General features: G+C 36.8%; 1 protein-coding gene across 3 annotated transcripts in view; it reads right to left on the reverse strand.

The window, feature by feature from the left end:
• Positions 1–2,692: 2,692 nt before the first annotated feature.
• The window catches only part of PAIP1 (poly(A) binding protein interacting protein 1), a 35,757-nt gene continuing 10,609 nt past the window's right edge, over positions 2,693–27,840 (reverse strand). For all 3 annotated transcript variants that reach the window (XM_023545449.2, XM_003408018.4, XM_003408019.4), the window contains exons 3-11: positions 27,033–27,218; positions 23,428–23,540; positions 19,537–19,648; positions 18,130–18,255; positions 14,642–14,748; positions 14,027–14,144; positions 13,213–13,267; positions 5,203–5,296; positions 2,693–3,048 (exon numbers count right to left, since the gene is read on the reverse strand). In XM_023545449.2, the coding sequence (XP_023401217.1) occupies positions 2,955–3,048; positions 5,203–5,296; positions 13,213–13,267; positions 14,027–14,144; positions 14,642–14,748; positions 18,130–18,255; positions 19,537–19,648; positions 23,428–23,540; positions 27,033–27,218 (1,005 nt within the window). In that variant the 3' untranslated portion in view covers positions 2,693–2,954. The remainder of the gene's footprint in view (positions 3,049–5,202; positions 5,297–13,212; positions 13,268–14,026; positions 14,145–14,641; positions 14,749–18,129; positions 18,256–19,536; positions 19,649–23,427; positions 23,541–27,032; positions 27,219–27,840) is intronic.

The following is a 27,840-nucleotide window of genomic DNA, read 5'->3' on the forward strand; positions in this document are numbered from 1 at the left end:
TACAGATGGGTTAGAGTAGAACTGCTCCATAGACTTGGCTATAATCCTTATGGAAGCAGATTGCCAAGGCTTTTTTCCATGCCACTGCTGGGTGGGTCCAAACCAACCTTTAAATTGGTAGGTGAGCACAAACCGTTGGCACCGATTTGAACCCAGCCACCCAGGGAACCAAACCAAAAAGCAAACCCACTGCCGTCAAGTTGATCCCGAGTCATAGCGACCCTATAGGACAGGGTAGAACTGCCCCATAGTTTCCAGGGGGTGCCTGGCAGATTTGAACTGCCGACCTCTTGGTTAGCAACTGTAGCACTTAACCACCATGCCACCAGGGTTTCCCCCAGGGACTCAGACCCTCCAAATTTACCCAGCTGTGATGGCAGTGTATCAGTTTGGCTGGCCATGATTCTCAATGGTTTGGCAGCTATGTTATGATGAAATTACCCTTCATCTTGTGATATAATGTAATCACCTCCACGATATGATCTGAAGTGATTAACCAATCAGTTTTAAGGAGAGTTTCCTCAGGGTTGTGGCCTGCATCCAATATACATGGATGTTTTGGCAAAGCTCACTGTGGATCCTGCATCCAGCTTGTCATCATCCGATCTCCAGTTCTTGGAACTTGAGCCAGTGGCCTGCAGTATTGCCTGCCCATCTTGAGATTTGTCAGCCTCCACAGCATGTGACTAGCAGCCTGCTGTCTTACCTGCTGATCTTGGGTTTGTTACCCCCTGTAGCTACCTGAGTCAGGAGAAGCCACCAGCCTGACATCTGACCCAGACTCAGGACTTGCCAGCTTCTACATCTGTGAGAGTGATTTTCTTGAGATAAATCTCTATCTGCAATAGATCCTAATACCCATTTATAGACACACACACCATGGTTCCTTGATGGCTTCCCATAAAGAGGTGGTGGTAATGGTGGGGGGGTCTATGTCTTTTCCCCTGGATGTGATATGGCTTTTGTGACTCACTTAGAATCAAGAGACACTAGAAGTATTACTGCATGACTTCTGAATGCAGCTTCTTCCTGGTTCTTTTGGAATGTTCCCTCTCAGAATCCAGCTACCATGCTGCGGGAAGTCCAAGCCATGTGGAGGTGGTTCTCATCAACAGTCCTGGTCATCCTGGCACTGGCTCTCATTCTGGCTTCAATATTTCTTCTGTTGTGACCTGTCTGAATTCCTGAACCATAAAATCCATGAGCATAACCAAATGGTTGTTAGTTTTAAGACACTAAGTTTGGGTAGTTTTTTGAGCAGACTAGTAACTGGAACATATACTGATCTTGTTAGTGGCTACTGTGAGTATAATAGTAGTTGGAGACAACTAGTGCACAAAAACTAGGTGACTATTCACAGAGCAACTGCTAGAAGTTTTAAGCATGTACAGTCTGTATCCCCTGGTCCCTGGTCTAATGTGCAATGCCCCTTCCCTCCACCATCCCTGCCAAAGATTTACAGTGATCACTATCTTTCCAGAGAATTGCAGATTATGGTAATAGCCATCATGTTACAGGAGCCATTTTGGAAAAACAAAAGGATTCTGAATAAAGCAATTTTCAAAAACCCCAACAACCTACATACTTCCCTATTACAAAAGGGAATCTAGGGGTTTTAATGTTTTATATTTACTACTTTTTCCATATAGACTTATTTGTTGTTGAACTGAACTCTTATTTAATAGACATTGAATAGAATGTCTTCTAGTATGGTTTCTCCAATTTGAGACCTCCAGGTAATTTTATTGTGTGTCATTGTAAAAATGTTCAACAGCAAATTCTTTAAAATATCAGGGTACTACTCCAAACACTCAGAGGAAACAAAGCTATTTAAATTTTATTTTCAAAGTCTAATTTTTAATTCAGACTGGACAAACAAGCAGAAAAGTAAGAAAGCTAACTGTATTAGCATACACAGATGTACCAAATGTAGAACAGTGGATTGTTAACAGAACTATTTACATGCATATTTACAAGCAGTCCTTTTTTTTACATAAGTTTTACTTTTAGTTAGTTGGAAAAAGATTTTTGACATTAGGTAAAAACTACTTAAATAGGGCAGGGGTGGTACCACATTATAGTAAAAGTATTAGAAAAGTGATCCTCAAGGTGTATCAATTATAAAGCAGATGAAAACTTGAGTGACAAAGATCTAGTAAAATTCTCTAGTAAAAAAGTCAATGCAACTCATGCTACAAAATAAAAATGAGAAAGCCTTATAAATAAAGCAGAATCATGTTTTAGGCCTTAGGGTAATGAAGTTAGTCAAGTGAAAAAAATTATAAAGGCATAAAAGTAACTGAAAGAACAATTCTAGAATTGGATAAATCCTCAGTGAAGTCTTGGTTGTTTTGTTGGGAGTTCTAAGTCTGTCTTTCTTTTAATAACATTTTTAAAGCCCTTTGTATCAAATAGTACCTGCAAATGTAACAACAGTATCTCAATAAGTAACATAAGTTGTTAATGTCATAGTCCAAGACTTTAGTGCTAAAGATTTTCATGATTGTGATTCTATTTGAAATCTCACTGAGACACTAAATATCAAACTCAAATGAAAGCTCTAATACTCATATCTAAAAAAGGATGCTACATTTTTGCAGTCATACATATTTCCAGGCTAAGACTTGTTCCCCAAGAAAAGTAGGATTTAAAGGATAAGCTTCTAACCACCTAGCAAAATTTACTGTCAACATTTCATTTATTTCAAAATTGATTTTATTGCAGCCAAAACAGTGGAATTAACTGTACATAATAAACTATTATATATATATACACATTTTAAGTTATAGGGAATAAAGTTTATTTTGGCAGATAGTGTTAAAATTAAAGTTGCATACATTAATAACATAACTCAACATCCTTAATTTGGTATAAGTGTGACGCATTTTCTTGCTTTCCTGGGTTCTGCTAGATCATCATACCTAAACTGCTTTAGAAAACTGATAGGCTGAAATTTACTGTTTTCGCTTACGCTCTGATTCTAAACAAAACTTTTCATAAGCTTCTTCTATTTCTGGGTCCATCTCATCATCAATATCATCCAGGTATCTGTAAAAGATGCAAAGATAAGTTTAATGTTGTTCAATTCAGAAAATGTCAAAGATGCTAAGCCATGAAAAAAATGTATGTGATAACTTCTCTAGAATGAGTTAGAACGCAAAGGACTAGCTGTTTAAAAGTTATATAAGTGTTAATCCTCGGACAACAAAATGCTTAATCAAAAAAGTTAAATTTTACAACTGGATTCTGAGTCCCTTGTGTTTGAAGTCAAGATTCTGCTATACTTTTTTAGATGTATGTATTAAATTCTATCACCTAATCTAAAAGTTAAATCAAAGGTCAAGATTGATAATTTTATAAATTTACCTATCAATAAATATACTAAAATTAAAACAATTTCAGATGTGCCATTTACTTCTAATGATGCATTATTATTTTAATGTCTACTTAAAATCAGAAATCAAACTAGGTTATTCCTGCAATGACAATTTGGTCACATCCCATTTAACTGAAATTACATTTTCATAACAAGAAGCTACTTTTGAGATCACCTATCCCAGGTTTTTTTCAACTACTAGGTAGTTTAAAAATAGTCGAAAGCAAGGCTTTTTAGGGTTAAGAGTATGTGTGTAGGGGAAGGGGGTGGTACATTTAAAGTGCCAATCAAGGGTTTAATGTATACTTCTTACTGAATTCCCATAACCATCTTAGAAAGATGGGTACTACTATCATCTTCACTTTAGAGCTGAAGAAAATGAGAGACTTTTGGGAGGTTAAATAACATAATACCTGTGTAAGTACATGGTAAATCCAGAAAACAACTCTAAATCTTTCACCTCTTCTACACTTATCCCCATAACATGATGCTGTTATAAACCTTCCACCAATACCCTCTGCGCCTACAAGTGTGACAAAACTATCCTGTCAATCGCTGATGGGTCTTTTTCCTTCTGTCCTTCCCCCTTTTCTAGTACAAGGAAATATGTTGAAATAGCCATGAGTTCATTAGGGCAAAAGAATATGATGATTATCCAGCACAACTTTAGAAGATAACATGAAGTTCATGCCAAGAACTTTACTTCCAGTAATACACCCAGCAGGGCTGAACCTTCCTACTCCTGCCTGGGTCCTTATTTCCCTGTATTAAAAAAAAATTATTTATTTAAAAAATAAACTAGCATATAAAAAGTAATTTACTAGATCTCAAATTAAACAATAATTAAATATTACTAGATACAGAATAGAAGTGGTTCACTTTTAAAAAAACAAGAAAAACCGTACAACACACATGAAAAATGGGATATAAAAAAAAACTGAAACCACATATTTATTCTCCTCCTATTTAGGAAGAAAACATAAATAGCTTGCCCAAATTCATGCATTTGTTAACAGAGCTGGGACCAAACCTCAGAAGTATTTGGTCCTTCTGTAGCAAAATATAGTACAATCTGACGGTGAGTGAGTACTATATTAAAAGTTTCTTTTAGAATGGTAGGTAAAGAAATTGAGAGATGAGAGCAGGAATGTAAACTCACATCGTCCTATCAGTCCAAACATTTTTACACAGTAAGTAATCTGTATCTTTTTTAATTTTAATTTATCCTTAACAGCTAAAATTTGAGCATTTTACTATGGGCCAGAAGGCTGCTCCAAGTGTTTTTTTATGTATTTTCATTTAGTTCTTATAAAATGTCAGTTGTTAATGTCACACTATTCTCATTTTACAGATTGAGAAACAAGCATAGAACTTGCCCAAGATCTTACGGTAAATTTAGAGCTACTTAGTTATAATGATAAGATTTAAAAAAAAAAAAAAAATTTAAGTGTATATATATATATATATATATATAAATTTTCAGAATCTTAGTTTCCTATGTGAGTTTTCTAATGAGTTTCTGAAAATTTATGATAAATAAGTACCCACCATGTATACCACTGGAAGCCCTGGTGGCGCAGTGGTAAACATTAAGTCTGCTAACCAATAGGTTGGCAGTTTGAATCCACAAGCCACTCTTTGGAAACCCTATATGGCAGCTCTGCTCTGTCCTATAGGATTGCTGAGTCAGAATCGACTCTGTATACCACCGTGAAATCAAAATGCACATTCTCTCCCATCACCTACTTTTTTCTAATCTAAACTCCATCTAGAAACTGCGGGCAGAGAAATTTCACAAAGAAAGTTAGTAGCTACAGATAACTTACGGATCACCAGCTCCTGATAAATCTGTTCCATTTTCTTCATAATCTGGAAAAAAGTCTTCTCTTTCAAGTAACTCTTGATATTTCTCTTGGTAATCTGTAAAATGATAAATTACAATGTTCAGAAAAAAAATTACATGAAATGCCCAGTTATCCCTCAAAATTCTCATTTTTATATTGACTTTCATTTAAGTAGATCCAATGTTTAATAGCAGTAAACCCTCAATTACGTATGCAATAAATAGCTTTACAAAATTTAAATTTTAATTGGCTTGCTCTTGCCCCTCCTGCATACTCATGTATCTTAAAATAAGTATATGTAACATTCTTCTAAGTGTAAATTGGAAGGAAAAACCACTGTGAATATACCAGAATACATTTCACAGCCAGTATGAACGCTGTTTACATTCTCTACTGCTGCTTTCCACCAGACTAAAAACTGACCATATGGCTTGTTGAGAAGAGCATGCCTTTCCTTACTCTTGCTTTTCCTTCCTGAAGGAAGGATTTTAATCAAACGCTCCTGGCTCCCAGGTCCCCCCTTACTCCTAAAAAGAGCTATCTGGTTAGCAGGTTAACAGCCAATGGTTCATGGTTCTTAGATGAGGCTAATCAAAGGTTCTGAGCACAGAGATTTCTTCTTCTTCCTTCCCCTTAGAGAAAGCTGAAAGACAGCCAACCTGGTAGATGTTTCAGCTCTGCCAGACCCAAACTTTCCCAAGGCTGAGCTCTTCCAAGGTAATATGGGTGATCTAGATCTCTATTTGCCAAATGTCTTGGCAGAGAAGGGTCCCATTTATTGAGTCCCTTTTAACATCAGCATGTCTCAGGAAGTTCTTACCTCTGAATAATAAAGTAGATCAGTTTATATTAAAACTAGCTATCACAGAAATTAACTTGTTATGAACAGCGGCCATCTCAAATTTTGAAAGGATAATTACTTTACACTAGGTAAAGATCATGTTTTCCAAGACTATCAGTCTCTATAAAACTACAGCTGCAACTTAAAGGGTTGTTGACATTTTGACTTCGAATTCTGACAAATCTTCCTGCTACAAACACAAGATACTAGGTAAGACATTCTTTTAAATACATGAACATCAAATACTAGAGGACAGAGACAGAGAACTAAAAATCATATATATAATTACTGAAACTGCTGCAGCTGGGAGGCTAGAACTGTGGTCTCTGTAACCAAGGGGCTTGGATTTTAAAAGTCATGGAAGGTCAGAAAGCCAGGCCTTTGGCCCAAGTAAAACAGGAATCTGGAATTCAGATCCCAATCTTAGCTCACCCTACACAAACCCAGAATCCTCAAATGGCTAATGTCTCACATAAGGGGTAGACCAGGAAAAGCAAAAACAAAAACAACTCAGTGGCAAAGGGAGATTGCAAAAAAAAAAAAAAAAAAAAAAAAACTGATATACTTGGGAACAGAGACGGAAGCACTCTGGAAAAATTGGCTCTCCAGAGAATTTGTAATGATGGGCCTGCACCTCAAATTTCTACTACCTGCGTAAAAGACCTCTATGACAAGAAAATAAAAACTTGTCCCAAGCTAGTGATGCTCCTGTGGCTCCTGGCAGAAGCAAACATAAAATCCACTTCGGGCAGATGTTCCTACAGTTCAACACAAGGGCCTTCGCGAAGAGCAACAGATGGTGAAAACACTGAAGCATGCATAAAAGGCCGTCAGGTCTGTAATGCATCCCTTGGGTGGGGCAGATTATGTGTATGGAGAGAGCACAAACAATAAAGCAAATGAAGTAAACTGTTAACAAAAGGTACATCTGGGGAAAGGGTAGATGGATGTTCTTTGTACCATTTTTTATTTTTGTAACTTTTCTGCAAATTTGAAATCATTTCTAAATAAAAGTTTAAAAGACAGCTAAAGGTGAGCTCCCCCCAAAAAATCATGACATAAGGAAACAATTTCCCATGTGTGATAATCAGAAATAACAGCAGAGTTAGAATTAAAAGACAGGTAATAAAACAAAAATAAACAGGTTCAGAAAGATGAGAAAAGGGACTTGAAAATTTAAGAACAAATACGTTCAGCAAAATGCAGATTTGAAAGTCAAATTGCATTTCTACAAACAAAATAGTCACTAGAATTACACAGGATAAACAGCAGATAAGACACAGGTGAAGAAGAAACAACAAAGACGAATCAAGGTGAAGAATACAGGAAGAGGGAAGATTTGTTTATTCATTTGTTTATTGGGGGGAGATTTGTTTTACTAGATAGAGCAAAATATACAGTAAGGTAACGATTAAAAGGGTGGCACTGGTGTAGAGAGATGAAATAAAGAAAGATACACATACCTACATATAGGAATAAAATATGCAAGTTTATATAGGAGTCACTTGGTACACGAGTAAGCATTATAACTAAGAGAAGATGACTAGTTGCTGAGATAACAGGCTGTGGAAAATATATTCAATTCCTATTATAATCCATCCATAAGAATTAGCCGGATGAATAAAAGACCTACATATGAAAAGCAACAAAGTAAGATTTTTAGAAGAAAGCACAATTTTGATACTGTTAAGGAAGATTTCTTGAACAAATCACAGAAAGAACAAATGAGACTGATACATTTTGCTTACATTAAAACTCAAAGTTTACCAAAGAGGACATTCAAATGGCCACCAAACACACGAAAAGATGCTCAATGTCCTCAACCAAAAACCAAACCCAGTGCTGTCGAGTCGATTCCGACTCATAGCGACCCTATACGACAGAGTAGAACTGCCCCACAGAGTTTCCAACTGGCAGATTTGAACTGCTGACCTTTTGGTTAGCAGCCGTAGCACTTAACCACTACGCCACCAGGGTTTCCCTCAATGTCATTAGCCATGAAAAAAAAAAAACCCAAATCGAAACTCATTGCCATCAAGTCAATTAGACTCGTAGCAACCCTGCACTACCAGCGCTCCAAAAACCAATCACTAGCCACCAAGGAGATGCAAATCAAAGCAACAATAAGATACCATTTCAATCCCAGTAGGAGGACTATGACAAAAAAAAAATGAAAATAACAAATGGCACGGATGTGGGGAAACTGGAACCCTTATCCACTGCTGGTGGGAATGTGAAATGGTACAGCCGTTGTGGAAAATAGTGTGGCAGTTCTTCAAAAACTAAAAATACAACCACCATGTGACCCAGCAATTCCACTCCTAGGTATATACCCATAAGACCTGAGAGAGACTCAAACAGAAACTTGTACACCCAGTGTTCATTGCAGCACTATGCACAATAGCCAAAAGGTGGAAACAACCTAAATGCCCACTAACAGATGAATGGATAAACAAAATGTGGTATGTACATACAATGGAATACTGCTCAGCCAGTAAGAAAAATGAAGTCTTGATACATGCTACAGCATGGATGGAGCTTGAAGACATTACGCTGAGCAAAATAAGTTAGTCACAAAAGAACAAATATTGTATGACCTCACTTACATAAAAAGACAACAGTCAAATGTACAGAGACCAAATTTTCTTACTGGTTACCAGGTGTGGGCGTTATTGCTTATGGTGTACTGAGTTTCAGTTTACAGTGACAGAAAAACCGCATTGATTAAAGTTGCACAGCCAATTAGTGTTCATTGCTGTAAGTTGAACACCTGTAAAAAGTTGAATTGGTGAAAGCTGTGTGACAAATATATTTACAACAATGACAAAAAAGTAGCTGCTGAGGCTGCTTATGTACAACATGGGATTTGGTTCCGCAGTTGGAAGTTTAAGGTGATGGTTTCATGGGACATCCCAGTTATTCAGTGCTTCTTGTTCTACCTCCTAGTTTCCTGTGTATAAGCCTGGGGTCTTAAAAGCTTCCAAGCAGCCACACATGGCACAACAACAATTGTTCCCTATTTGCCTGGAGCAACAGGGGAAAAAGAAGAGTCATGAATAGGAGGAGGAAATGAAATGTGTGGCTGGCTAATTGCCTCCACGAACAACTGCCTCCCTTACTACGAGACCAGGAGAACTGGGTGGTGCTCAGCTACTACTACTGAACATTTTTATCAAAGATTCTATAGAAGAATGCTAACCAAAAGGGGGAAATTGTAGAACAGAATTTCAGGTTTTCATGGAATCCAAACTTTCTGGAGACATAAAAGGCTAAATGAATCCCTGAAACTACTGCACTGTGATAATCTTTAAACCTGAAACCAAAAATATCCCCTGAAGTCTTCTTAAAACCAAACAATAGTTTAGCTTAACTAGTAAAGAATGTCTGCCTTGACGAAACAAGACCCATACCACACACCATGCACGAAAACTCAAAATGGATCAAAGACCTAAATATAAAATCTAAAACAATAAAGATCATGGAAGAAAAAATAGGGACAATGCTGAGAGCCCTAATACGTGGCAAAAATAGAATATAAAACATTATTAACAAAGCACAAACACCAGAAGAGTAACAGATAACTGGGAGCTCCTAAAAATCAAACACTTATGCTCAGCAAAAGACTTCATCAAAAGAATAAAAAGACAATCTACAGACTGGGAAAAAATTTTTGGCTACGACAAATCCAATCAGGGTCTAAGCTCTAAAACCTACAAGATACTACAAAACCTCAACAACAAAGATAAATAACCCATTAAAAAATGGGAAGGATATGAATAGACATTTCACTAAAGACATTCAGGTGCCTAACAGATACATGAGGAAGTGCTCAGGATCATTAGCCATTAGAGAAATGCCAATCAAAACTACAATGAGATACCATCTCACTCCAACAAGGCTAGCATTAATCCAAAAAAAAAAAAAAAACAAAAAAACACAAAATAATAAATGTTGGAGAGGTTGTGGAGAGACTGGAACACTTATACACTGTGGGTGGGAATGTAAAATGGTACAACCATTTTGGAAATCTATTTGGCGCTTCCTTAAAAACCTAGGAACAGAACTACCATACAATCCAGCAATCCCACTCCTTGGAATATATCCTAGAGAAATAAGAGCACTCACAAGAATAGATATATACACATCTGTGTTCAGTGCAGCACTATTCACAATAGCAAAAAGAAGGAAAAAACCTAAGTGCCCATCAACGGACAAATGGATAAAAAAATTATGGTATATTCACACAATGGAACACTACGCAACAATAAAGAAAACGATGAATCCGTGAAACAGCTCATAATATGTATAAACCTGGAAGGCATGCTGAGTGAAATTAGTTGCAAAAGGACAAATATTGTATGAGACCACTATTACAAGAACTCAAGAAAAGGTTTAAACACAGAAGAAAACATTCTTTGATGGTTATGAGGGTGGGGAGGGAAGGAGCGAGGCAGGGAAGGAGAGAAGTATTCACTAACTAGATAGTAGACAAAAATTACCTTAGGTGAAGTCAGCACAACTGGACTAAACCAAAAGCTAAGAAGTTCCCTGAATACAACCAAACACTTTGAGGGACGGAGTCTGGGGACCAGAGTCTCAGGGTACATCTAGGTCGACTGCCATAACAAAGTTTATTAAGAAAATGTTCTGCATCCCACTTGGGAGAGTGGCATCTGAGGTTTTAAAAGCTAATAAGCAGCCATATATGATGCATTAATTGGTCCCAACCCACCTGGAGCAAAGCAGAATGAAGAACACCAAAGACACAAGGAAAATATTAGCCCAAGAGACAGAAAGGTCCACATAAACCAGAGACTTCATCAGCCTGAGACCAGAAAAACTAGACGGTGCCCGGCTACCACCAATGACCATCCTGACAGGGAACACAACAGAGTCCCTGATGGAGCAGGAGAAAAGTGAGGAGCAGAACTCAAATTCTAGTAAAAAGACTAGACTTAACGGTCTGACAAGACTGGAGGGACCCCAAGAGACATGGCCCCTGGACTCTCTGTTAGCCCAGAACTGAAACCATTCCCAAAGCCAACTCTTCAGACAAAGATTGGACTGGACTATAAGACATAAAATGATACTTGTGAAGAGTATGCTTCTTAGATCAAGCAGATACATGAGACTAGATGGGCAGCTCCTGTTTGGAGACAAGATGAGAAGGCAGAAAGGGACAGAAGCTGACTGAATGGACACGGAAAATCCGGGGTGGAAAGCAGGAGTGTGCTGTCACATGATAGGGAGAGTAACTTTGGTCACATAACAATGTGTGCATAAATTTTTATATGAGAAACTAACTTGAACTATAAACTTTCACTTAAAACAATAAAAAAATTATATATATATAAAAAAAGAACATCTCCCTTGAGTATTATGCTCTTTTAAGATCTATCTATATGGGATCAAACTGACAACAGCAACTTGAAGAATTAGACAGGAAACTTAGGGGGCAGTGAGTTTATGTTAAAGGGAGAGGAACAACTCAGAAAAAGGAGGGTGAAAATGGTTGCACAACTCAAAGAATATAAGCAATGTCACTGAATTCTACATGTAGAAACTCTTGGTGTTACGTTCTGCAGTGTATATTCTCAACAGCAATAAAAATAAAGCATTAAAAAAAAACCTCAAAGTTTCTATATGAGACACCATAAACAAAATGGAAAGACAATCACATGCCAGAAGATAACTGAAATCCTTGGCTAAGGATCAATTTCGGAAATATCTAAGGAATTACAAATGAATAAGAAAGTCAAATGACCTAATAAAAAAATGGACAGAGTATAAACTGACAATTAAAGAAATCAAATGGCCGTTAAAAACATGAAAGAAACTGTATCCTGAGTTGTCCCTGTTACTTCCAAGTTGATCCCGATCCTGAGTTGTAACCTGTTACTTTCCTAATAAACCCCATAATCATTGGAGGGTGGGGAGTGGAGAGAAACTCAATATCACTAGTAGTCTGGAAAATAAAAACTAAAATAACAGCAAGATACAATATCATATAATCAAACTAACAAAAATAAGTCTGGTAACAACAAGTGTTGTCAGGGATACAGAGCAGGAAAACTTGCGTACTGCTAGTGGGAAAAGTTAAGTGGTGTAACTCCCCTGGAAAGCAATTTAGCAACTTAGTGGAGCTGAAGATGCACATAACCTATAACTTAATTCTATGTCCTCGCCCTAAAGAAACTTCTGCATGTACACAAGGCCTACGTACTAAAGATGTCTGTAATAAAAAACACATGTGAACCACCATCTACCCAAAAGTAAGGGGATCATAAACTGGTTTACTCTGAGTGGATTATTATTTGGCATTTAAAATGAGCGAACTAAAGCCACACACATCAACATGGATAGTACCGAAAATATGTAATATTGAAAAAAACAAGTTAGACAAAAGACACTGTTTTAATCTTGATAGTGAAAAGATAGATCAGTTAGTATTTTCTTCTATTTTTAAAATGTGTCATAATTCAAAACTGAAAGTTTAGCAGACCTCCTGCCTCTTTTAGTATTAGAAGCACAGGATAGTCAGTGCCTGTTGTTCCGAGGAAACGAATGGGAAAATCAGACGATAAACTGGTTGTAGTTTGTACCTAACGGCATTTAAAACTAAATGAAGAAAATTTCTCTTTCCCTCACATTGCAGTCCTATCCACCACAATTAAAGTGATCTTTCAATAAATGGTCCTTTTTGGATGAGGAACTGAGCAGAGATTAGATTTTAGTTATCTTTGGCCCACTAGCTATAATTTTTAGTATCTACAGGTATCAACCCATATAATGAAAGTTGCTGACTATACAAAGATCTAAAACCATCTTTCCCTTCCATTCTAACCACTCGAAAGTTAATTAACAGACAAGATACTACAGGAAATATAAAAATGGTTCCATTTCACTGATTCTTCCAATCCTTCACTGTCAAAGTAGACTGACTATATATACCAAGTCTGACTTTCCATTTGAAATGGTTCAAACGGTCCCTGTAAAGAATATTCTGTATAAGGCAAACTTGTACCCTGTATTTTAGAATGATGTGAACACTTCCAAAAGTCATGATTTTGTGCTACTGAGGATATGATTTATTGTTTTCTGTCATTTACTACCTTACAAAAAGATGGGGAAAAATTTGTGAGACAACATACCTGGATCAGCTGCAGTAAAAGGAACACCATCAGATGTATAAAATGTTGGTTCATTCTAGGATGAATCAAAGTGATAAAAATATGTAATCATTTCAGAATTGATTTTTTAAAAGCACATTAATTAATGAAGCATGGTGGATGTCAATTGTCTGTACCTAATAATTCAAGAACAAGTTAAAAAAAAAAAAAAGTAACTTCCTAGCAGCCATTTTTATTTCACTGGAACAACAACAACAAAAAAATTATGGCTTTCAAATGTCTATTATCTCAAGTTCTTGTGGACCTAAAGGCCTGCTGTCTGTCACACTCATGGTGAATTGTTCTGTTGTACACTGTGACTTAGTGTCAGCCCATTTTTAGCACTCTTTTTTTTTTTTAAAGAATTCCTGTGATCTGGGTCACAGCAGCATTCCTCTGTAGTTGCTTTGTTTGGTCACGCCAGGAGCTTCAGGGAATCATTAGCCTGGTAATCACTTCTACTCTACCTTCCTAAAACATGAAAAGATGCAGGGCCCTGGTTATGAATTCTCTAGAAAAATTTATTCCTGGCATGCCTATGCTCACTTGAGTCCAAGCCTTATCATCACCCTTGCCATCGGATGGCTCTTTCTTTAGTCCACCCTACTCACTGGAGGGTTCCAGGTCTTTTCTCCTCATCATTTACCTGGTCTGCTGGCTGCCATATGACCGTAAGCCAGTGAAAAGAGTTATCAGGCATTAAATTCTCAGAACAGCTTTATGTAATTCATCTAGAAATTTCCAAAACTGATTTCAAGCAACAAGCAAAACTTAAGATGTAAACACTGGCACCTACCATAAAATAGTTAGGATCATTTTCAGGTGTTGCTTCTCTGTATGTAGAGGTTGCATGGACTCTACCCCAGTTACTTGACCGGAGTTCTACAAGCTTCAGGAGCATCTGTTTCACATCTCTGCAGACAAAAAAAATGGAGTTAAAATGTATCCACCGTTAAGTGCTGTCAGGCTCTAAAATACCTCAAAGACTCTTAAAACTTTACTTAAAATTTAACATATATATCCAATGCCTTGATTTTCATATTTTCTATAATGTCATAAATCTATGGTAACAGCCTTGAAATTTTTCTATGTAATTGTAAACTACATGGTCCTTAAACAGTGGCTATCCTTCAACATTTTATATCTTACTGTACTTACCTGTTGAACAAGCCTGAATTAATGGACTGATGTTACAACTTAGTCAGAAAAATCTTATTTTTTTCAATTTATAAACATACCTGAACACAAATGGCTAGTGAACAGAAGCCACAGGTAAAATATACCTTGAAAGAAAATATTTCTGTAGATCCATATAATATTTTAATTACTCTGATGAAGTACAGCAGATTAAAAAAACCAGAGGAAAAAGAAATTGAGATTTAGTGGCTATCTACATCATTTCTTTTCCCACCTGCTGCAATTTGCATCTAGGACAACATTTTCAATTCTCTGAATAATTTCTTCCATATCAGTCTTTCCTTTTTCCTTCCAGGCATCTTCCAAAACTGACCCTGTCAACTTAAAAAGGCAAGTGTTAGTAAAGCAGGAATTCAAGAGTACAGAAGTTCTAAGTAAGATATTAGCAGCAGTTCAAGCATTCTTTGAATGAGATGAATTTAGGAAGTCAGAAGGGATATTCCCAACTACATTCCACCATTTAATATTTCAACACCTTTATACCTTCTATGATTTTCTTGACAAAGAGAAACAAATAAAAAGAACTATAGCAGAACTTTAATCATGGATTTGATAACTTGTCAATTATGTTATATTTCCTGCAAGACTAAGATAGGCTGTAAATTTTAAGCATCATTTTTTATATCCCCCTCCCGTACCTCCAGTAACATCTTGCCAAAATTAAAATCCTTGTGAATCCAAACACGCTCAGCTTTGTCACTTGGAGAAAAACAAAACAAAGTATTTGCCGCCAATGATAAAATTCAAGCCTTCAAAGAAAAATTGGTTTTGGAAAACTTTATCTACCACTGTGAGCTTGACAGTTTTCCCAATACTGAAGACTCTTCTGACAAGATTAGTGAAATTAATAATGTGATTTTTTTTTAACTGTACTTTAGATGAAGGTTTACAGAACTAGTTTCTCATTAAAGACTCAGTACACATATCATTTTATGACATTAGTTAACAACCCCACGACATGCCAACACTCTCCGTTCTCAACCTTGGGTTCCCTATTACCAGCTTTCCTGTACCCTCCTGCCTTCTAGTCCTTGCCCCAGGGCTGGTATGCCCCTTTAGTCTCATTTTGTATTATGGGCCTGTTCAATCTTTGGCTGAAGGGTGAACCTCACGAGTGACTTCATTACTGAGCTGAAAGGGTGTTCAGGGGCCATATTCTCAGTGTTTCTCCAGTCTCTGTCAGGCTAGCAGTCTGGTCTTTCTGAGTTAGAATTTTGTTCTACATTTTTCTCCAGCACTGTCCGGGACCTTCTATTGTGATCCGTGTCAGAGCAGTCAGTGGTGGTAGCCGGGCACCATCTACTTGTACTGGATTCAGTCTGGTGGAGGCTGTGGTAGATGTGGTCCATTAGTCCTTTGGACTAATCTTTCCCTTGTATCTTTAGTTTTCTTCATTCTTCCTTGCTCCCGAAGGGGTGAGACCAGTGGAGTATCCTAGATGGCTGCTCACAGGCTTTTAAGACCCCAGACCCTACTCACCGAAGTAGAATGTAGAACATTTTCTTTATAAACGATGTTATGCCAATTGAGTTAGATGTTCCCCAAGGCCATGGTCCCCACAGTCCTCAGCCCAGCAACTGGGTCCCTCAGGGTGTTTGGATGTGTCTATGGAGCTTCCATGACCAATGATGTGATTTCTGATATTGTATAATAAAATGTGTCAACATTTCAAAGATCTACATAATTTGATGGATCAGTATTTTCCAAATGATCAATGCAAGAGGTTACAAAATAATGCATAGGTAATAGATTCATTTAAAGGGCAAGACAGGCCAAAGAATTTTAAAGTAACAAAATATGACAAGTTTACTAATATGGTTTTAGATTCTACACTGTAACTACTAACCTTTTAGAAACTGCTATTTGAGTTTTGGTGTGGTATCAAAGAAGACTACCCACAAGTATCTGAAAAGGTTATTAAAATATTCCTCCCTTTTCCAACTACAAATCTGTATGAAGCCAGATTTTCTTCACCTATTCAACCAAAATGATGTATTGCAATACTGCAAAAGCACACATAAGAAATGACCTATTAAGCCAGGCATTAAAGAGGTTTATGAAATGTAAAATAATGCAACTCTTCTCATTAAATTTTTTTGTTTTGGGAGGCAGTTATTTTTCATAATGTAATTTTTTTTTAGATTACTGAATTTTTAAAATGTCTCAGTTTTAATTTCAAACACAGTAAATATATATATATTTTTAACTGTGCTTTAGATGAAGGTTTACAGGGCAAATTAGTTTCTCATTAAACAATATATATTATTTTGTGACACTGGTTGCCAACCCCACGACCTGTCAACTCTCCCCTTCTTGACCTTGGATTCCTCCCATTACCAGCTGTACCCTCCTGCCTTCTAATCCTTGCCCCTGGGTTGGTGTGCCCATTTAGTCTTGTTTTCTTTTACGGGGCCTGTCTAATCTCTGGCCAAAGGGTGAATCTCAGAAGTGACTACAGTACCAACTTAAAAGGACGTCTGGGGGCTGTACTGTCATGGTTTCTCCAGTCTCTGTCAGACCAGCAAGCCTGATCTTTTTTTGTGAGCTAGAATTTTATCCTGCATTTTTCTCCAGCTTGGTCCGGTACCCTCTATTGTGATCTCTGCCAGAGCAGTCAGTGGTGGTAGCCGGGCACCATCTAGTTGTGCTGGACTCAGTCTGGTGGAGGCTGTGGTAGTTGCGGTCCATTAGTCCTTTGGACAAATCTTTCCCTGTGTCTTTAGTTTTCTTCATTTTCCCTTGATCCAGATGGGGTAGGATCAAACACAGTAAACATCGATAGATGAAACCCACATAAATAAAAGGTCTTTGGGATCCTCAATTTAAGAGGGTAAAGGTGTCCTGACACCAAAAAGTTTGGGAAACTCTGTCCTTGGCCAAAGTACAACCATTAGGCCTAAAATTTTAAAAAGGCAGATTTAACTACATACAGACTTAAGAGCTGTAGGGTAAGAGATATCAATACTAAAAAGTTAAAAAGGTCAAACAACAGATGAGAAGTAGAAATACGCAATAAGTAACAAATACAAAAGTTTTGAATTAAACAACAAAAACCATCAAGAAAAAAAAAAAGTTAAGAATGTAAAGCAGGTAATAAACACTCTGGCTCAGCCTTTGGGAGGGCCATTTGGCATCGCTTATCAATTTGAAGTACACATGCTTGCTGACCCACCCAATACATGCATAGTGATTTAATCTAAAGAGATATCTGCACATACAAAGATATGATGAAAGATTACTAACAGTGCTGCAGAGGCTAAACAGAAAATAACCCAAATGTTCACTGACAGACGAAATAACAATGCACATGTGTAAAATGGAATACTAAGCAGCTACTAAAGGAACAAGGAAATCTGTGCACATGTTGCCATGGGAAGATCTATCGTTAAGTGGGAAAAAAGAAAGCTGTTTAACAGAAAAAGATAGCATAAGAGCACACACACAGACATGGGAAGGGGAGGGTGGGCGTGGGCAAAGGACTTCCATTTCTTACTTTACCTTTTGTTTTTTATATTAAACAATAAGTATACAGTTTCTCCAATACATAAAAACTTAAAAGCAGTCAAAATAAAATGTCAATATTTAAAATAATAATTTTATCTTTAATTCATTTGTGTACTATACGTGCTTTTCTTCTTCCTCTGTATTATACATTAAAGTGTAAAACAGTTAAATCTTAAGGGTAAAAAAAGTAAAACCTACTTTCAGTAATTTTACTGCACAAATTAAGTTGTCATCCACAGGGTTGGAAAAGAGGGCATTCAGCAATTCCCGAAGACCAACCTGAAGAATATCTGCTCTTGTAAGCTGTCCATTTGTTCCCTTGATCTTTGGGGACAAAAGAAAATTAAAAGCAATCATGCCAAAATATAATACAGATACATAAATGGTCTAACAATGTGTGGCAAAATAAGCATTTCAGTTAAAAGTACAAAAATCATAGGAACAGAGTCCGGTATTTTCACAGAATTAGATAGAATTACTTTACATGTACTTTACACTTCTAGTAAAACTATTAACTACAAGTAAGATTTAATTTTCATTTATCATAAATACCATAGTCAGGATAATTTAAGCCCACTTTAAAGCTATTGCTTCAAAAAATATTCTCTAGTCAATTAAGCTACTAACACCTTTGGTAGCATCTTATTCATACTTCTTATAGCATTTAAACATACTCTATTTTAGAGTGGTATACATATCTATCTCTCCTAGAGGAATTTTAGGTCCAGAAGCCACGTATCTTTATATTCCTACAGACCTAGCATCATTACTTCCACATAGGAAATACTCAGTAGCATTCTTAAAATGACTTATCATTTGAGGAACATTTTAATTTAGATTGGTCTTATTTTGGCTTATATAAAATTTAGACTGAAAAAGAGTAAGGCGTGAGCTTTTAAAAAAAATTAAGTCCACTGGTGGTAAAAAAAAAAAAAAAAAACAAAGGGATAGTAAATTAGCCTTTGGATTGGATAAAAACCTTACATGCACTGAGATGCACACGTGATAGTGGACTCAAGTGTCTTTTCAGTGGTGTTTATGATATTAATTCTTCAAATCAGGGTTTAAGAAGGTATAAACCTCTATCTGGATTCACCAGTCATTAAAAAAAAAAAGTTTTCACGGCAATGTTCAGCACTTACATTGCCTACTAGCAAGCTTACACTCAAGCATAACACCAATTTACAAACATGCTCAGCTGTACACCTTGTATAAGCGCATTTTACGTGGAAGATTAATACATAAAATAGGGCAAAGAAGAACTGTTCTGCATGAATTAGGGTGAAAAGTTAAACTCTATTGTCTCTCCTCTTCTTGTTCTGTAGAGTCAGTTGCTTTGGGCCTCCATTTTGAAGTCAACATACTAATTATACTAATCATTTATGATGCAAAGGCTCAAAAAGGTATTTTGAAAACTTAAACATTCCATTAGCATACAGGCATGATCATAGGTAGGTGCTAAGTCACTAGTTCCTTTCTCTCCCATTACCCCTCTCCCATTTCACTCTTAATATGGCAACAGGGAAATGTGAACACAAACTGCTTATTGAAATCAATTTATGTCCTCAGCCCTTGTCAGGATTTAACAAAAATATTTCTCCTCACCTCCAGGTTAAGATAAAGTTCTCCCAGGAAGAGTACAAATGCATGAAATCGTTTTCGAGTTGCTTCATCACCTTTTGCAGCTTCATCTCTAGCTTCATATTCAGTCCGACATCTAATAAAGACACACTTTTTATAACCTCACATTGCTTAGTTTTTTAAATAGTCAAACAAGATGACCATTTGTTCATTTGGTTGTCCGGACACAATACAGAGGCAGGCACAATGCCCCAATGCCCTGACCTCCTAGAATAAAGAAAATGTGTTCCTGTCTCTTACACAGACCAGAATATAAGTTATTTTTTAGTACTAAAACTCCTAGTTTTATGAAACTGATAGGAGTAGCTGAAAGTGAAACTATCAGATCAGGTTTATAAAATGTTTAAGACACATAATTTTACGAGGTTTGTAACATACTGGCATCAAAAAGAAAAAAAAAGTCTCACCTTATTTATTGTTCTATAGGTTTTTTTGTTAAGAAAGCACTGTGTTTTTACTCATTTTGGCAATGTAACATTGTCTACTCTTTCTGAATATAAGAACTTTGAAAAAGACCTTTAAAATAGATATACATGGCCTCCAACTAAGCTGAAAATAAAATGAATTCTTTTTAGACTCAACTCCATTATCTTCATAATTTCCATTATACAAATCAGAGACATATTATAGCAGGGAAAAAATTTCCTAATTGAAGTCACAATACAGAAAGCGGTTCATTTGGTTTCTACTTTCAGTGGAGACAGTGTGGTTTCAAATAACTAGTTTTCCCTTGCTTTATTTTCCCCCGACTTAGCCCATTTGCCTCATACAGACGACAACAACAACAAAAAATCCTCAGGTCTTACTGATACAGTTCCTACAAGATATTTAAAATAATTACAATAAGCTATGTTACTGCCTGTGTCAGTGACAGTGTCAGCTACTGTTACCAAAATGAATTTTTTAAATGGACTCAAAAGTTTATCGTTTTGCTGTTAGTATTTTTTCTCATCCTTATTGATAAGCTGGTAAGAAGACTCTGGGACAGTAATGTGTTTTATAAAACCAATTTTGACAGTTTTCTTTTAAAGGCAAAGGCAGGAGTTCAGGGAGACCAAATGACTTCCATACATGAAGGACCCCATTTAGACTGGCTTTGTAAAAAATTTTTTAATTAAAAAAAACAAAAAACAAGAAATCACATCTTGTCCAAGATTTTACCTTGGGTCAGTTTTGTGAAACAACCATAAACCCAGTACAGCTTATTGTGCCTATAAGGCTAATTCTAATACTTACAAAGGTGTATCTAATACTTACAAAGGTTTATCTTCAAGTCAGATACAGGAAGATATTTGTTATCTCCTTGTACATATTAAATTAGATCCTCAGAAAAAAAGTTGAGATATCTATAAATAGAACACCCTAGTTAATAACGGAAAGGCTCCGTTAATTACTGCCAACTCAGTTATCCAAGCACCTTGTTGGCTGCTCTCCTTTCTCCGCTTGTTCATTTCCAGCTCTGCACAGTAAGCGCTGTGATGAAATGACCTCCTTTTTGTTTTATTCACACTGTTAAACCTGTTGCCAAGTCATACGCTAATGTATGTGCAAAAGTAAATTCCTACCCCTGCACATGGTTTACTGTTTCAGTGAGAAGGAAAACCCCTAAACCTTTTAAGCTAAAGATTTTCAAATGTAGAAGCAATATATGCTTATTTTAGAAGGCTGAAACAGAGAAAATACAAAGAAAAAAGTTCTTATCACTGAACCCAGAGATAGAGGCTGTGAGTTACTTCCTGTTTTTTCAAAGTATGTATATATATTTTTGAAATAGATACTAGAATTATGCCCTGCTTTTCAGTTGTTAAGGAAGCCTAGTGGTACAGTGGTGAAGCTGTTGGCTGCTATCCAAAAGACCGGTGGTTTGAACCTACCAGTTGCTCTCTGGGTAGTCTGCTTCCTAAAGATTACAGTCTTGGAAACCCTACAGGGCAGCTCTATTCTGTCCTTTAGGGTCACTATGAGTAAGAATCAACTCGATGGCAATGATTTTTTGGTTTCACTTGTTATATCACTGACATCTCCCCATGTTAATATCTTTGCAGAGCTATTGCACTACAGAAGCACAGATGAGGTAAAAAGTGAGAGAACCGGAAAGATGATTTTTGACCATGGCTGCATTTGGGGATAATCACTTGGGGATCTTTGAAAAGCCAGGCCCACATTCCACCTCAGTCCAAAAAAATAAAAACCAAGCCGGTTGCTGACCAGTCAATTTGGGCTTACAGCAACCCTATAGGGCAGAGTAGAACCCACAGGGTTTCCAAGGAGTGCCTGGTAGATTTGAACTGCCAGCCTTTTTGGTTAACAAACACTTAACCACTGCACCACCTCAGTTCAAATACATAAAAATCTGCAAGGTGGGGGCCAGTGTCTGAGCCCTATTTTAAGTCTCTAAGTGGTTCTGAGGCACAGGCAGCAGCACCGGGGAATAAGATAAGGAGCCTTTCTGCCATCCGACTTCCTAGAAGTACCCATTTGTATCTCTTTCCAGAAGCTATAACTGCATTTCTTTAATAACAGGTAAGGTTAAGTATCTTTTGATAAGCTTGTAACTTACTTTTCTGAACAGTACCTATTCAGAGCTATTCAAAATATTTATATTGAGATACTAGACTTTTTCTCAGTCATTCCTAAGAGGTCTTTCTTTTTGTATTAAATAAATCAGCTCATTGTCATGTAGTGTAAATTTCCCTACTTTTACTTTATATAAATTTATGCCTCCCTAAAATATTATAATCTACAGCGTCGCTATGAGTCAGAACCGACTTGATGGCACATAGCAGCAGCAGCAACAACATATGTAATTAAGTTTACTAATCTCTTTGTTTTAGGAACCTCTGATTAAAAAGCCTTTACCAACCCAGGATTTTTGTCAATTTCCCTAGTATTAACCACTTCATTTTTATTTAAGTCTTTGTATACTTGGAATTTTGATATAAGAAGACAGGAACTCAGCTTTTGGTTTTTCCCCAAATAATAAGTTGTGCCACTAGCAGAATTTTATATATTTTAAGTACCACCTTCATCAAAAGCTTAATTTTCAAATATCTTTGGGGTCTACTTTTCAATTCTTTATTCTGTCCCACTGCAGTTTAACCACACGAAGGAATACTTCACAACCATTAAGTGTCTTCAAAGAACTAATGGACAAACTACAATATGAAAATTAGTTTTCTCTAAATTAGCTTATGAATTCAATATTATCCCAAAAAGTATCTACAAATACCAGCAAGATTATTTGTGTAATTTCATATGCTGATTCTGAAGTTCATTGGAAAAAAAAGAAGCATGCAAGAATAGCAAAGATTCTACCAAAAAGAAAGGGGGGGAACTAACCATAATAAATATAAATAAATTAGAGCTAAGATAATTTAACAGTAGAATAATAAAACAGGAATAGAACTGGTAATCAATGGAATATAATCAAAGTCCAGAATTAAACCCAAATTTACAAAGGATGCAGTATGATGAAGGTGGCAATTCAAATCTATAGCAAAAGAATGAATTATTCAAAAAAGTGGTAGAGGAGAAAGTGGTTAAACGTGTGGCAAGAAATAAAATTAGATCCTTTCTCAAACCAAAACTATGAAAGTGCTAGAAAATACATAAGTGATCATTTTGAAAATCTTGGGAAAGGGAAGATCTTTCTAAGCACAAAGCCAAAGAGAGAGAACATTATAGGAAAAAACGCTGACATATTTGGCTAGAAACATCTAATGCTATACAAATAAGAATGGTCTACCCTAACCCCCCTGCAACTCTTATAAAACATACCACTTTTAGAGAAAAAGAATAGTTAAATTCTAGCACATTCAGAAGTAATTTCCTTCAATTTTATATATTCAAACTAACCTTTTAAGTAGCAACTGGCGGAAGTTGCCACTCTGTGGGTTAATTGTCAGATGATGAGACAGGTAGTTACACAGGCGAGCTCCCATGTAAGAGAAGTTTGGGATAGACGTGGCCTATCAAAAAGAAAAGTTTTGTGTGACACAGATACATCAAGTTATTAATGCAAACACTTAACAGCCACATTCTCAAGAGAAAAAATCATTTCTGCTCTCCAAACTGACCATATTGTACAGAAAGTCTAATTGTTAAAACATGAGGAAACTAAGTTTAACCTCCCTCCTACTTTACACCAAGAAACACAAGTGCAAAGAAAAAATGTTTAACCAAGTTCTCCCACATTTACGTAGGTACCAGAAACTAGATGATGCCTCTTTATGCTAACCCATTTCCGCACAAAATATGTACATGCACCCACTTGCACAGTGACAATTACGAATGAAGAGAATACTTGCCAAATAGCTGATATATCTCCTGGGCACGAAAGAACAGACTTTGATGCCTACCAGTCTAGAACAAAATTCCCAGGCCTCTTGCTTTGTGACCCTGGGCATCACTAAACTTCTCTGAGTCTCAATTTCTTGATTCTTAAAGATGTGATTAATGTTACCTGGCGCAAGAGACTAACACTTAAAGAACATTCTATAGACACTTGGGGGTAAGGAGGAAATCAAAACAGATTTACTTTTAAAAATGAGACAGTGACAAAGTAGTACTTATCAAAGACTACAGTTCTCAAAGTTTCCCTTTAAGTGCAGTTAAAAAAAAAAAATTAGAGATCATAGTTATTAGGTAAGCTAACACATTTTAAGAGGTTAGGGGACATTGCCAAGGTCACAAAAGTGGTTAACTGAAGAGTCTAGATCTAACAAATAGCCTAGTGCCTCGCACATTCTATGTGGTGTCATTTAATAGCTCTGGTGACCTTAGGCAAGATACTTAACTTCCCTGTGCCTCAGTTTGCTCAGGTATAAAATGGGGATAACAGTATCTCACAACCATTGAGGATTAAATGAGTTAACTACATGTCCAGTGCTTAGCAGTGCCTGGCAGGTAGTAAGTGCTTCATAATTACATTTTTATTTCTTAATTATTTCCTCGGTTTTTTTTTTTTTTTAATTATTTCCTCGCTTACAATGGATCCTGTTAAGTTTTTCATCAAGGGAGAAAGACTGGTTTCTCCTGATGCCATGTATGTTTAGCAGGTACCATTAAAACAAACAAAAACTTACTGGAATTGCCTCATTTCCTTTACTTTTTAGATTACCATGCACATGGTTAAAGACTTAAAAAGTTCCATAAGGGTTGATATTAAACAGTTTCCTACTTCCAATTTTACTTTCACTAAACAACCACTTTCAATTCTTCCACTGAAAAAGGTTTTTAGCCTCTGTATCTCCATGCTACACAGTTTTTTCAGCTTAGGTATTATTTCTTATTGATTCTCCACATTGAAAGATGAGCGTTCAGCTTTCATACTGCTTTACTCTATCCAACTCCTTCCAACAATATGGTTATATCATGATTTAATTAGTTTGGTGTGTCCATTTACAGCTGAACCATGTAAAATACTGATTTTTCCTTTCTCCAGTGACATTGTTCTCCCCAGACTTACTCATTTTTTCTACTTTGTTTTTATATATTGTCATGCATCGTTAAACATACACAGTATGTTCTGTGAAACCGGACGTTATGTGACTTTGACATTGTGTGAACACCATGCCAAATTAGGCCCCTGGAGGCTGCCGTCCCACTGCCTAGGGTGGCTTAGAGGGTGAAGTCCACGGAACATCAGGGTATGGAAACGCCCAGGATCCAGGGGAGCCTGGTGTTGTCAGTAGACGTTATGTACAACCGAACCCTCCAGCTTTCCAAAAGGACCAAGCAAGTTTCCTTTTGTGTTGTGTTTGGCCCTGTTCTCTGATTGGGATTTCTGAACTCTACTATAACCTTATGGGACCATGGATGTATATGTGGTTGGACACTACCAGAAGAGACATTATGCAGAGCGTAACCGTACTTTTCGTTGATGTATCCCTAAGCTCACTAATTTGTATATTTCTTCTCAATATCTTTAAACATAACAGTTGAGTTCACCTTACCAGAGACTTTCCTGGAACTTCTGACCTATTCCTTTAAGACTGGCTGCTCCAGGACTGCTACATGGCTATTATAACTGTATACCATACACCTCAAAATGCAAAAACTTTAAATATTACAGACTACATATTTAAGAACTGGCTTTGGGACAATCACAGGAATGGTTATAACCTGTCAGGTTACATTCTGGCTAGCCCAGAAGAACTATAACCATGCAGCCTATTCAAGAACTAAGACCAAATAGAGGAGAAACCAGAAAAGAAACAATAAGCACAGTTCTTCCATTTTCTTATCTCATTACTTTCCAATCCATTTAGATGTAGAAAGTAGGAATCAGGACAAATAGAGCAGTCCTACCTATAAAATCTCAGGCATTTTCTGAAACCTGAGAGTTGGCTAGAATCTTGGGGTCCAGTTAACAATTGAAAACAACTTGGGAAAGTAGCCAAATGAAATACTAGGTAAGATAAAATCAACTCACTGTCAAAAGCACCCTTCCATGTATTTCAAATTTGAGTTACCTTTTTTAGCAATGACTTAAAGAACACTCAGTTTATATGTCTGTTCATCTTCTACCTGTTTTTGGCCAGTCTTGCATACAGTTTGCATTAAAAAAAAAAAAAAAAAGTCTTCAAACTCCAGTTTTGTTATACTTTCTTTCCCTCATAATAGCATTACTCTATCAATGACCAATATGTTGGCATCAAAACTTTTCACTGTGAAGAAACAATCTAGACTCACATTAGACATTTAAGGTCTCAAGGAATTCAGATGTAAATCCTTGAAAATTTGAAAAGAACATTTTAAAAATAGTCCTCACAGAGGCAATTCCAACACCTGGGGACCCCATGTGTGTCAGAGTAGAACTGCGCTCTAAAAGGTTTTCAGTGGCTGGTTTTTCAGAAGTAGATCACCAGGCCTTTCTTCTGAGGCACCTCTGGGTGGACTTGAACCTTCGATCTTTTGGCTAACAGCTAAGCATGTTAACTGTTTACACTACCCAGGGACTCCAAAAGAAAGCAAAGACAAGTAGAAATGCTGACACTCAAAGACAAGGTGTTTTGTTGTCTGGCTTTTTAAAAAAAAGACTCATTATGAGGCAAGAAAGTTCTCCGTTGAGTCTTTCCTCTTCTACTCCAATAATGTCACCTAATTCAACACCTAGGAGAAACAAATCTCAGTCTTTTCCGTATACTGTTATTTTAGACCTTATAAGACAAAAGCAAAAAAGAAGGTGTGACATTCATGTAGCCCTCCTCATCAACGCCCGAAGTGCCTCCTAAGTGCCCGTGCAAAGCCTTGGCTACAGAGGTGAATGTGCAGTCCAGCCTGGCTTTAGCCCTGGATCCTTAACTATTAGGAATTTCACATAAGAGACATGAAAGTTCCCATGAACCATGGACAATTAACAGGTGCAGAGGCAGAGGAACATAAACCTGCCCTCCCTCCAGGAGTAGCCGCCATCCTGGGGCTTCAGGAAAACTATCAGAGGATGGACACGTGCTGACCTGTTGATAGACAAGTTCCACAAGGTCTTGCAAAGCATCATCCGTTGTAACCCAGCTATTCAGGGTCTCTGCAAACTGTTCGATTTCAGTTTCAAAACTGCCAGGCTGCGATGTAAGATGATTCAAAAAGTCCTGAACATATTCTGATAGAGTAGGATAATCCTCACAACCATCCTCATAGGATTCCTATAGTTCAAAAATTGAAAAAAAAAAAAAATTAAAAAATTAACCCATTCAACTGCTTAAAACAAACATGAGTGGCTTTAAACTGGAGTATCTCTAGCACAAATGATTTTAAGGATCCTTCACATATAAAATTTGCTATTGTTTTCTTTAATAAAATTAAGTCCACTGAGCTATCCTTCTTCCTTGCCCAACAACCAAAGTGTGATGATGTAACAAAGGGGCTTCATTTAGCTTGGTAGGGAATGGTCTTCTCATCCCTGCCAGATCTATAAGACATCTAAAAAAATAAAGTTTAAACCAGTATTTCACTACAATATCAATATAAAAATTGAATATGATCTATTTATGTATAAGATCTAAAATTTGCCTCAAAATGGGAGTGGAGGGGCTAGAACAGGGAAGTAGAAACAATGGCTACATGTAGCCGTTGAGGCCGTGAAAATCCATTTCACCATTCTCCGTATTCTTGTAGAACCAAAACCAAAACCAAACCCGCTGCGGTCGAGTCGATTCCAACTCATCTTGTAGGTATCTGTCAATTTCTATGTTGAAAAGAAACCTAGTTAAGTCTGTTACCAGTCTGTTAATTCCTAAGGACAGGGATTATATAAACTGCCTGAGT

Source organism: Loxodonta africana, chromosome 2 (genome assembly GCF_030014295.1).
Source record: "Loxodonta africana isolate mLoxAfr1 chromosome 2, mLoxAfr1.hap2, whole genome shotgun sequence".
NCBI lineage: Eukaryota > Metazoa > Chordata > Mammalia > Proboscidea > Elephantidae > Loxodonta > Loxodonta africana.